Below are 12,892 nucleotides of genomic sequence, written 5' to 3' on the forward strand. Positions count from 1 at the left end.
ATAGTCAGTCCTACGTATAAGGGCACGGTCTATTCGGGGCTTGAACCCATGACGGGCATGTTGTTAAGTCGCGAGAGTTGACGACTGTACCACGAGACCGGCCCAAATGTTAGCATTGTAGGATTAATTGGAGCAATGCAAATAAAATATGTACAGGTGTCAATTGCTGGCAATAGTTTATCGATCCAGGTTGCAAATGTCAGGAATAACAATATATCACACACACACACACACACACACACACACACACACACACACACACACACACACACACACACACACACACACACACACACACACACACACACACACACACACACACACACACACACACACACACACACACACACGCACGCACACACACACACACACACACACACACACACATACACACATACACACACACACACACACAACTTCTATATAAAACAAAGTGAACTCTGTTCATTGTCCTTCAACAGGTATGCACAACACCTATGCAACGATGTACCGGTACAATGAGTACCGTACATACGTATGTTTGTATGAGTTGATTTTTTCTCATGATAGTTTTAGTGAGCTTTGAGACGTTTTGCATGTGTTTGAGCATTTCTAACCAATGTGTTAATGCGCATGCTCAGATTAGCTTTAAATGTGTGGGTACAAGTGGCATGTGTGGCTCATTGTCAGAAACTCGAGTTTGCACTCAATTTCATCTAAGAATTACATTACACGAAATGATACAAACCGGTCAATATCCACGTGCTGCCCAAATAGCAAATATATAAGCCACAATCTAAAAGTTAGTGTGTTATTATGATGTAAAGTTAAGTGTTATTGTGGAATTGCATTACTGCAAAGTTTTTGTAAAAAAATTGTATTATTTAACAATCTGGGTTATGAACAATTTACAGATTTACTAGTTGCATTTGTATACCGCTCAAAGAGATGAATATACAGGTGTATCGTAATGAATAGGAACAAATTAATGGTAAGATAGTATAAACAAAGCATTGATTCTGACATAAACTTGGCAAACATTAAACTGTTGAATCAATTGAATATGTCGTTATGTTTTATTTTACGATGCGATGTAATTTTTACCCAAAGTATAAGGTAATTACGTATCACGACAATATTACCTGCGTTGTATCTAGTGGTTGCGCAATGATTCCTCTGTGGTTTGGTAACTCAGGTTGATTTATTTAATGTATATTATTGACTAACAAACTCCTTTACAATGTTTTGCGAACTCAAATCAAATGTATTTTATATTATCCGAGTAGTGATTTTCTAATTAATTTAATTTCAATTTCATTCAGTTGTCATATGAGCCGCGTAAATAAAACATTTATGCTTGGATGTTTGTAGTAATGTTCTTTTATTTTCCGAGACTCATAGCGGGATGTGTTATGTGAGCTTTATTGTTGGTATGATTCTTATTCTATGGTTGCTAAACAGTTTTACTGAATTACAGCCTATCATGTGAGATGTGTGTCTTGTGTCATGTGTGTGAAGTATAAATTGTGCATAATTTCGTTTATTAAATTAGAATTCTGCATTAATTCATTCAATGTTTGAAATATTTGCATGGTATTATGGGTGCAACAAGCAATGGGTTTGTTACAAAAAATTGATGCGAGTAAAGCAGTTTTCTTTCTAATTTGTATCAAGATTTTATATCTCCATCCAGATAATAAAAACAGTTACCAGGCACTAGGTTGACTCATGTGCCGGCAATATGTGTTCATTAAAAGTGTGGGTTTTGTTGTTTTGTTTTATGTTTATCAATGTTCTGTAGTAACCTCCTAATTATTGTGCAGGCCTCCAAACTTTTGACCGTTAGATTTCAAACGATGAATACGAAGGAAAGGATGGATTTTATAGGTTCATAAATCTAGTCATTTATTGCTTTTTCAAAAAGGGCACAAACGGCATAATAATCTAAAGCCTCCCGTCCAAATGTAAATTTAAGCATATTCATTACAATTTTGTTCTTTTTTCAGGGAAATGTTTACATTCTGGAACATTCTTTTTATAGATACAGAGACCCATCGGTAGTATTGTAATCAACAACGTTCCAATATCGATCTGTTGTTCTTTCCTTTTGAGAATGCTCGATATTCTAAATAAATTTGGGTTTGATTTATTGGATTATTGGTGATAAATGTGACCTGTTTTTATAGATGTTGTTGGTAGCGTTTGGTAGTAATAAGCATCAGTCTGATTTAGGCTTTTGGGTAAATAACACACCCTGTGTTTTTAAGAGCATTCAGTGAATTTAAGTGAATTCTTGCTTTAGAGCTAAGTCCAAAATATTTCAAGTTTCTGGAAATAGTCTGAGAATTCCTCATGGTAGAAGTTTTGAAAACACAGCAACTATTAAAAAACCGACGCATAAGAGTTCAACACCTGTCAAAAAGTCGTGTACTGTAATAAGATTTTTTACCCTTGTTTTGTATTAAAAAGTATACATACTGTAGAATCATGAACAAAAAGAGCGGCTTACAATCTCGCTGTCGACAAACAATTCATCTAAAAGAATATGATAGCTGTTGGACACATAGAAATCTGCCCAGAAGATATGCTTTACACATTTCTTGCATAAACTTGCCTGAATGTAAAATGTAACTATCTTGGCATCATTAAATTTATGTAGATTTTAGGTTTTATAAAATTTGGAATTCATTAATGCAATTCAATAATTTAATTTTCTTGTGTTTTTGTCTTGTTTCAGTTTAGATCGTCAATATTCAAAACAACAATGTCGGCGAAAACAAGGTACTGAACTACAAACGCGTCTGCATGGAAGCCATTTAACTGAACTAATTCCAGTGCAGTTTCATTCCCTAAGTGACGCAACTACATTATCAGAATTGAAAAAAGTATTGAATGTTAAAGGAAGATATTTAAAAACATCCGATTCTACAGCGGTTACTTGGTTTGAGTCATCCAACAACAACGCCTTTTTACACAAAAACAATCGATTGACAACGTTGAATCCATACAACCTTCCAACCACGTGTTTAAAAACTAGAATAAATAGGAACCATGCTATACCTAGCGACATACATTGCAACGTGCCTGCCACCGCAGCTGCACCGTTGCATTCAATCTACAGTAAACTTGCAACAAAACCGGCTTCACGAATAAAATTAGACTGTCTTGAGGTTGTTCAACAACTAGACATTACTCGGGAGTCTCTATGTGATCATAATAGACCGAACAGTACGCGTTTGCATTTTAAGACAAATAGTATACAAACTATATTGAAATATTATCAGAGCAACGGTATTCTGTGGCACATCAACTACATACAGCGGTGCTTGTCAATAGACCAAAAGAAACACAATATATCTCTAGTATCAGATATTGGACAATTTAAATATCAAAAAAATCAAAGCAGTAATATCTACCAGCAAGGTAAAACTCAAAAGGAAAAAAATACCTCGAGTATTATGAACACATTTTCGATTGGATTAATAAACGAAGCAAAACGAGACAAGATCAACACATTATTAGATGATTTTCATCAAATAAAACTGGAACCGAGTAATGATTCTGAGCCGTCACGTTGTGCGCCAAAAATCATTCTTACGGACTTTTCCAGCAATAATATAGATCGTATAAAAAATAGTGAACAATATGTAAAGAACAAATTACTTGAAGACAAATCGGAGACAAATAATAATGAATGTGTTCAAAAGGATAGCCGTAAAAGAAATGTGAACAACAATAACAGTGAAGGACATAATTTTCTTTCGATTCCTGGGTTATATTACAGCCGAAAAAGTGTATCTAAATCGAGCATTTGTGATTGCTACTGCAGTGAAGCTAGACCACCGTGACGTTGAAAATTTTAACTTTGAATACTTTGCGTAAGTAAGTGTATCCATATGTGATAATAAATGTGCGTAAAATACTTCATTCCCTCAGGAGATCGTATAGCATGGTTTCAATTATGGATGTAAAATCGGACAGACAGGTCTGTGATAATCGTGTAATAGTATCGCAAAGTGCGGTAAGCCAAAAGTCGATTGATCTAGATATCTCGCTTAGACCAATCATCTCACCGACAGAAGATCGTGATATAGGTAGTTTGGCGTCGAATAATCCACATACTACTAACGTGAAACAGTCACAGCAGCCTTGTTCATCTTCAGTGTCATCTCTAGCGACTGGATCTGATTCGTATAACCATGATATTACCGATACAGATTTGGCAAAAAAAAGTATGAAATTAAATTTAGTGAGCTCATCTAATGATAATAAGTTTACAGAAAGCAGTATTCGTCACGGATCAATCAAGGCAGAATCTTCAGGTACCAGTGTAGGAGCTAGCACCAGTAGCGTTGTTACAACTACCACAGCTATCATCATGAAGCATCGCAAACTGAAAGACCGCTCGTTAAGCGATGAAATAGGATCTCCTAAATCACCTGCTGCAACAACAGGTACGATGTTTGAACTAAACCTATATCAATAATGATAACAGTGTGTATCATAATATTTTAACATGTTTAAAGAACCTAAACTGTTTTTGTATCTGATTACCTGAATACAGTTTTGGTCACACCGTAGAGCAAACGGCTTAGTTTTACATTTTGCTATTTTTATATAACATCAAATCTGTACGAGCTACACATTCATAATTTTCTTTAATTAAACCTTTTTTTGTATATTAAAAGAGCCTTAAATTTAGTTATACCAAATTTTTATATGTATTTATGTATGTATTAGTGAAATCTAGAGAATCAATGAATGAGCTGAATTTTCTTTGTATTCTTTTTATTATACTCTTACATGCCCTTTAGGTATGGGCATCACTGATTGCGCATTAATGTTTGCCCCTACAATATCACCATCCATTCAATTAGAAGTAGTCGACGATCGGAAAGCACTAAGAGATGCTCTGTATCAAGGAATATTTCATCGACATCGGCGAACTATATTTGCCGTGGGAAGCTTTCTACGCATGTTGAAAAGTCGAAATTCTTCATACAATACAATCCGCAGTTCCTCGGAGGGAGAGGACGATACAAAATGATCGTGCATTAGATAAATTGTTATCTAAAAAAATGTAGTAGGGATTCGATAAATGTCTAGATAGAATTTTGTCATTACATCTAAAATATATGCCATTTTAAAACATTATTATTTATAAACATAAACTAAAAATTTAAAGTTTATCCCACCGAAACAAATTTAAGTTTGTTAAAAAATTGTATTGATCCATTTCATTAATTTATAATAATATTACATAAATCAGAATATGCTCAATTTATCCCAATATTTTCCAGCTTTTAATAGTGTGTCAATGAACTTTATTTACAAAACAGTGAAGAACAAGAGCTTTGTTCATAGGAACATTTGCAATCGAATTGTTAAACGGAATGTTGATACTCTACAACTTTTGTTTAAATTCTAGAGCGAATAAAACGACCAATATAACCCCGGTGATATATAACATCAACAGTAACTATCTGACATTAAACTTTGAATTAAATGCGTAGAATTTATTTATTTGGATTACACATTGTTTTTTTTAATTCATTGCATATAGATATTTCTGGCAATTAAGGTTATCGTTATACGAGATCTAATTTACACCTCTTTGAAAGCATAGCAGTCAAATAAAATTATATCAATTTTATGACAGATATAGTGTTCGTTCAGTTAGTGTAATTTTTATTAATTATTCTGTACCTTTGCCACAACAATCCAAAGATAGAGTTTACGTTTATTTTATCGATTACTTCGTCAACAGTTATGCAAATAAAATATTTAACTATTAACAAAACAACTGGAACGGAACATATTACTTTCCAACGTATTTTATAAGACAATACATACACGACATGAAGTGATTTGACTTAATGTATGATTTGACAAACTACGTCTTATTCTTATTCAAACTTCATATCACTATATTAAAACATATGTGGCTATCTACATACACATCATCGCAAAGTTTCTCGAGTTTTTTTTACCATTCCCAAGGGTTTGAAATGTTTCCCAACAAAATGTTTCTGTTCTTGAAATTAATGGGTTGATAACAGTTCTGGGACGGAATTATAAATAGTTGAATTATGTTGGACGGAAAAATTGTTAAAACAGTGTATAGTGGTATTTTTAAAGTGGTTTATCAGATGATTTGAAAACAATGTGCTAGATAATTTGTTCATTCAATTTAAAGCAGGCATCGCATGGTTTAATATTGCCATCGATTAAAATATATGAATATTTATCCAAGGGTTTACTGCCAATTGAAACAATCATGTTGAAGCGAGCAAAGTTAACAAGGAAATGAGTAGAATTTTATTACTAAACCACTAATACAACCAATGAACGAAAAAAAAGTAAGGACTGATACGTTGGTTAAAGCTTTTAGGTCACTAGCAGGATGAAGTAAAACATGCGTAACACAAGTCCTTTGAACATTAGATAATAGAAAAAACCCATTTTCAAATCATTCCAATATTAGTAAGAGAAAATAAATATTAGTTAATACCCGCTCCATAGTATTGAGTATTGACGCTCTGTTCAAAATGTTGTGCAAAAAAGCGAACAAAAAAGACGGCGTGGCACGGGCCGTTGCTGCAAGAATTTTTTACACAGATCCATCAAGCGAATAACAATAGCTAAGTCGAAATGTAAAAAGTAGAACAGAACAATCGAATATTTTCCGGAATGAAATAATTGAACGCATTTTTAAATGATATCCAAAGAACTACAGTTTAAGACTCAGCAAAACGAAAAATCAGATACGATATTACTAAGGTATTCATTTCATCTTTATACTTACAATGAGATAACAATGTAGAAAACTGCATGTATAGATTTGTGAATAAAAGCACGATGATGAAAATATAGTTAGCGGAAAACTGTAATACAAAAATAAAATAAACACATGCATTAATGATGGTATTACTTTGAGAACTAAAGATGAGTGTTGTGTTAAGGTATATATTTTTTTTATTTCGAGCAAATATTAACTTTACGAATCACAGTCTATCCCAGAGATACGTGACACTCGAGCTACGCGAATTTTTAATTTTGACGTATTTACGTTATTCGGGTACAATTTTCCCTAACGATTGTCAAATGTAAAAATAAATTTCATTTTTGCTCAAAGTTTGAAAATGCTACTGAAACGACAGAGGTAACAATTTTTTCTACATGATTTGTGTTAAGTAGTAATTAATTAATTAATCACAGTTAAGTAATAAAATTAATCAATTTTATAATATGTTTATTAGCCATACTTTGTCTGAAAAAAAAAACATGATATTGAATTACACGAAAAAAAAGAGTTTCGCGAATGTTTGAGGAACACATTATTCGCTCAATTCGGGGAATGGCTGTATTACAAACAATTGGCATAACGTTGGCACTTCTGATGCTAATTCTGAGTGGTATATCTGAATGATCAAAAAATTTGTACTAGAGGCATACATACTCTTCCTGTACAATTTATGAACTAATTAACAATTTTCTTGCGATAATCCGCACGATTTATCATTAAAATCATAATTACAATTTGAATCGAAAAGGGCTTCCAGAATCAAACTGCTGTAACGAGCTTTTGGCTACTTGTCAAATCGTTCTACATTACTAGACCTTGTTCCTACACAGTCCTTGATCTAAATCAAAGTGGGTATAATATACAGCTGGGCTTATCCCGAACGAATTGACAACTACAGTAGAACGTCGATTATCCGGGGACGGATTAACCGGCGGGAGGCTTAACCTTGCGCATGAATTTGACAGTTGGCCAATCGTGGTGAACATTTTCTGCGATGATCAGCTTAGCAAAAACATTTGTTGTGCTGCTATCTAGAGCCTAGTGATATTTTTTAACTTCATTTTTGATAAAGAACAATTGTTAAATCTATTGTTGAGGATTTCAAAAAATATTCTATCAGTGATTTATCGATTGGTTTAAGGTGAATTCTTAGTAAAACCAGTAAATCTTATAATGTTTATATGAATTTTACATATTTTGGACCATTATCCGTGGAAATCGATAAACAGTTACAGTTACAGTATACGCTCGGTAATCCGCACATTTTTAATCCGCAAGGTCGATAATTCGCACTTTTGACAACTTAATGAGGTGACGAGTGTTCGATCAAAAGTAGTGTACAATGATTTAAAAAATAATATTAATGACGTCAAAACGTCATTCGATAATCCGCACTCAATCAAGGGCGGATTACCGAGGGTTTACTGTACCAGCAGTTCCGATAAAATCGCACTGACACCAACCATAAATAAGTAGGGTTTCGAATGTTCACTAAATTTATTCTATAATTCATACAGCAAATATCGCATTGGATCTGATCTGACTACTTATAAAAACTACAAAAAAAAAAACAATACAACTCTAAGACGCATAACATCGGTTAACCCAAGAGAGAGGAGTAAATTGAGGAGCTATGTTGCTCTAGGCATTTAAATTACCGTTTTTATTTAACCCAATTAGGTAATTTGCCTTCCAGAACGGTTGCTAACAGTAAAGCACCTTTTGTCTGATTTTATCAGCTACTTGGTTCCCTCCTAAATAAAAAACAGCTAAATACTTGTGCCCAATAGTACATTTTATGTATTAGTAAGTAGCTATTGCTTTCCAAACGGTTGATGCAATGGTACAGTGTATTGGAAGTGTGAGAGCGTACGCTATTTAATTTATGCAATATATTCAAGAGGTTGAAACTAAGACAAGCCCTCAATGCATGACCACGACAAAGAGATTTTTTTTTTGTTTTAAATTAAGCGTTACCTTCGTTATTTTTATGCTACTGGTTGGAACAGTTGATTGCCTTGTTGTAGATTTGCGATTCATTCTTAATTGAACATTTGGTCATTCAACAACTAGATCGTGAAAAGAGAGTTTAGGTTAACAGTTGTATTATCAATACTGTAGATTACCAATTAGTTTCGTGAGCATACAAAAAATATGCTGTAGTTATAAAACTGTTTATGAACAATCGGATACGTTGTCGTAAATTGTAAATAAAAAACCTTGCAGTGCGACATCATTTTGTTATGTAATAAATCGGTTATATACATCGTGCATAGAGTACACGAGTACAAGTTGGCCGTTTCTGCATGATTTCAAGGTTGGATATTTTTAACCTTATTGACTTTTGTCACTAATATGGCGTTGGTGCTGCGAAATATTTATCAAACATTCAATTACTTTTTCACCGAATACAAAGGTATGTAATCCTTCAGTTTTGTTAGAATAACCTGTAGCGATTCTAGCGCATGGCTATATTTCATTATTATGTGAATTTCAGATCCTCGAATCGAACATTATCCCTTGTTAGGATCACCATGGCCAATCGTAATGATAATAATATTATACCTAAAGTTCGTCAATGATTGGGGTCGCCGATTGATGAAATATCAGAATCCATATGATCTCACTATAGTTATGAATATATACAATCTGATACAGATCTTTTTGAACCTTTACATTGGCATCGTTGGTGGTTTAAATTCTTATTTTGATCCTGACTATAGCTGGAGCTGTGAAACGATCAATCAAAAAGACAACCCAGTGAGGCGTAAACTTATATTCATCACGTATCTTTATTTCATTTCCAAAATTATCGACCTTCTAGATACGGTAAGATTTTCATAGCATTTAATGACATTTTTAAAACTATTGTTGTTGTTTTCTGCAACTATTTTCCTACATTTAAGGTATTTTTCATATTGCGGAAAAAGTACAATCAAATTACATTTCTTCATACGTATCATCATGCTGGAATGGTAGCTGCTACGTATATTTTTACAAAATTTTTAGCAGGTATATATGTTGTTATGGTTAATCAGTCACAATCATTTAAATCAAACGGCATACTTAAAATGAAATATACACAAAATTGACTGATCTAACATCTTGTATCACAGGAAGTCACGCAACACTTCTAGGACTTATAAATAGTTTTGTGCATGTCATCATGTATTTTTACTATTTCCTTACATCGTTTAAGCCTGAATTGAAAAAATCAATTTGGTGGAAACGGCACATAACCCAAGTCCAGCTGGTAGTATAGCAATTATGTATTTTTATAAAACTAAACCAATTTTAAAATGTTTTCATTACGTATTACAGATCCAGTTTACTATTCTTATGCTACATTTTGGAGTTCCTTTGGTAGGAGGATATTGTGATTTCCCAAAAACTCTCCTTTTCATTGGTTTTACACAAAATATGTTCATGTTCACATTGTTTGCCGATTTTTACATCAAGACATACATTAAAAAGAAGTAACATAGGTTAAAAAATAAAATAACCATTATCTAAAATAAGTCTTCTGAATTATTTGTGCCCATACTCTTTATTTGTAACAGTATGTATTTATATTTGTATGTATGTATATACTGTGTTTCAAATTTCAAATATTACATTGTATGTGTTGTTAAAAACGTACTCGAAGAATAGCAGGTTGTATATCGGTTGATGCTCAATAAGCCTCGAAGGCCCATGTAGGCCAGTATGGCCACGTTGGTCGTTACGCCAATAAGAAGAATAAAAAATATATTAGATTTGCTTGCCGTGACTAGAGTAACGGCTATGTGTTTCAATTTTGTTTAAAAGTTTTATATAATCGAACTACTTTTAATTTGGTATTAGTTTGTATAAATTAGCCATAAATAATAACCCTTTTTGTCTATTGATTTTTAAATTCACCATTTTAGATGCTAATATCGTTGATGACAATGAAATTATACATAACAGAAAGAAATTAATGAAAATTCTGTGAATTGGCCTCACATAAAGGAGATACGTAGTTATGCATGTAGAAGTAGAGCAAATATATTAATTTGTGCACAACATAGGTTTTATTTTTTTATACCAAGAACAAGTAAGTAGAAAAAATTCACAAATAGATATTTAACAAATTAAAATTTAACAATTTAAAATTCAAAACACACAAAAAAGGCTTACAAAGTGAGGTTTCAAAATTTGAACCAAAAAAATGGAGCATTGCAACAAAAGTGCCTAAACCGAGATGAACCAAAAGTTACATCAAATGTATTGGTAACGTTGATTTGACTGATCAGCATTATTATATCAATTGTTTCCTCTTTTAAGATAAAAAACGGCGATAGATTGTTCAAGGGGCATTTATATCTATATCAATTGTAACCACCGTAGATACGACAATATGTTAAATCATTTTCCAATAAAAACTAGCTTATGAACCAACTGAGAGAAAGCTTTCATTACAATCATCAATCAATGGTGGTCAATGACAAAATACGGTTGAATAGTAGGCTACACATCCTATTGAATGTAAAATTGATTGTTAAAATTATTAAGTCACTTGGAAACTAACGGACTCACTGGGAAACTGTAACATCATTGACTCATAGATATGTTTGTTTATTGAAAAACTACCCGTCCTCATGGAAGGTGTAACGAGAGCCTATTGTATTGTCGCTTTCTTAATATGTTTCTAAATTTTGTCACTCTTGAAATGTTAATGGTAGTCAAATAATTATGAAGGTTCGTCAAATCTCCTCGACATGATGACATACAGAGGAACCCCTCATAACGAGCACACTTTATAACGAGTTTTTTTTGCGTAGCAAATATTAATCCTGAAAAATACCCCTTTAACGAATAAAATCTCACATAACGAGCAATTTCAATTGTACTCTTTATACTCTTGCTTTATTATATAGACCTAAAATGACTTGTACGGAACAATAGAATTTGTCATGTTCAAGGAAATATTATATAAAATCCGAAAACGATGACCAGTAATCCGTAAAAAAATGGATGCGTAATAATGGCAAATAAATAATGGACTATAAATATTTATCATTCCAGTTATCAGTATTATGATAACGGTTTTCATTTTTCCATACCAGCACATCTGCGTTCCTGGAACCAATTATTTAATTTTTCATGTACATTACATGAAAGGAGTTTTTCGTATATGGAGTGTGTTACTGGATCGGATTAAACTCATTATGCGAGGATCCACTGTACTTGGTATACTCTAAGTAACAAATATTTCAAATATGAACTACAATTGGCATTACATAAGAAATATATATGTTTGTTGGTTTGTCTGATATGCTAAAATATTATCTTCAAAATAACTAATTAATATGTTTTTGAATTATAAACGAGCTGTTCAAAATTGCTCATAGGTTCAAGTCCCTCAAACACAGAGCACAGATCGGCTATGAGGAGAATACATTACTACAGAGCCCAGAACATTACTGATGTGGGTCGCAGATAAACAGTATATGTGGCTTAGGTCTAAAGTTGAAGAGTTAAATATGAAAAATGATAACAGTAAGTATTTATAATATTCATTGAGTTAAAAAAACAACTTAGTAATGATGCCGCGCAAGGGTACAATCGAAACATATCTAAATTTTGCATTCTAACACACGAATGGGGCAAACAATTGAATTTATCAAAAATGTGGTAATTTAAAAATCATTACGTTAAAATATTAAATATTAACTATATGGCGATACGAGGAAGAAAAGCAATTAGGTTTAAATGAAAACGATCTTTCATATATGTGCATCGTAACTCGTTAGATAGTCGAGTGTTGTTGTGTATATGAACAAATTCCATTAGCAAATGTAAAGTACAGTATTCCCCGATATACGCTATTAATGCGGAGGCAATAGCGTATCTGGAATATTAGCGTATGTCGAATTTCGAGGTTTTCAGTCAAATTATAACTAATTTTCGTATAATTTTGCTTGAAGTGATAGGTTTTAGCCACTCAATTAGCTATGTGTTCTGATTTAACTAAAGATTACAATTTTATACTTTTTGAAATGGTTTTTAAAATTCAACTAAAAGAGAATTTATTTTGCATTTGATATTCGATTTGTCAAATTAGCACAATTTGCTCAAAGAACTGTC

General features: G+C 32.7%; 2 protein-coding genes across 16 annotated transcripts; both read left to right on the plus strand.

Annotated features, from left to right (window-relative positions):
- Positions 1-648: 648 nt before the first annotated feature.
- Positions 649-5,782, plus strand: LOC121588623 (TNF receptor-associated factor family protein DDB_G0272098). Of its 15 annotated transcripts, none has more exons than XM_041906753.1 (5): positions 649-805; positions 894-970; positions 2,717-2,760; positions 3,916-4,433; positions 4,794-5,782. In XM_041906753.1, exons 2-5 carry the CDS (start codon positions 950-952, stop codon positions 5,024-5,026), a joined length of 816 nt encoding a protein of 271 aa, XP_041762687.1. In that variant the 5' UTR covers positions 649-805; positions 894-949; the 3' UTR covers positions 5,027-5,782. The 15 variants fall into 15 exon arrangements, with proteins under 15 accessions (XP_041762687.1, XP_041762688.1, XP_041762698.1 ...); XM_041906754.1 differs by having other exon boundaries at positions 649-781; XM_041906764.1 differs by having other exon boundaries at positions 650-970; positions 2,717-3,402.
- Positions 5,783-6,949: 1,167 nt separating this feature from the next.
- Positions 6,950-10,679, plus strand: LOC121588624 (elongation of very long chain fatty acids protein 4-like). The gene is made up of 5 exons (XM_041906767.1): positions 6,950-9,200; positions 9,282-9,613; positions 9,691-9,796; positions 9,901-10,037; positions 10,106-10,679. The coding sequence occupies exons 1-5, from the start codon at positions 9,140-9,142 to the stop codon at positions 10,262-10,264; spliced, it is 795 nt and encodes a 264-aa protein (XP_041762701.1). The 5' UTR covers positions 6,950-9,139; the 3' UTR covers positions 10,265-10,679.
- Positions 10,680-12,892: the final 2,213 nt, after the last annotated feature.

The sequence above is a fragment of the Anopheles merus genome, chromosome 2R, assembly GCF_017562075.2.
Source record: "Anopheles merus strain MAF chromosome 2R, AmerM5.1, whole genome shotgun sequence".
In the NCBI taxonomy this organism is placed as follows: domain Eukaryota; kingdom Metazoa; phylum Arthropoda; class Insecta; order Diptera; family Culicidae; genus Anopheles; species Anopheles merus.

Coding starts and splice junctions, on each gene's coding strand:
- LOC121588623 (XM_041906750.1), top strand. CDS start 2,467: ATGAACAAAAAGAGCGGCTTACAATCTCGCTGTCGACAAACAATTCAT. Junction 2,607..2,716: donor AACTTGCCTGAATGTAAAAT/GTAACTATCTTG, acceptor GTCTTGTTTCAG/TTTAGATCGTCAATATTCAA.
- LOC121588624 (XM_041906767.1), top strand. CDS start 9,140: ATGGCGTTGGTGCTGCGAAATATTTATCAAACATTCAATTACTTTTTC. Junction 9,201..9,281: donor CTTTTTCACCGAATACAAAG/GTATGTAATCCT, acceptor TGTGAATTTCAG/ATCCTCGAATCGAACATTAT. Junction 9,797..9,900: donor TTTTACAAAATTTTTAGCAG/GTATATATGTTG, acceptor CTTGTATCACAG/GAAGTCACGCAACACTTCTA.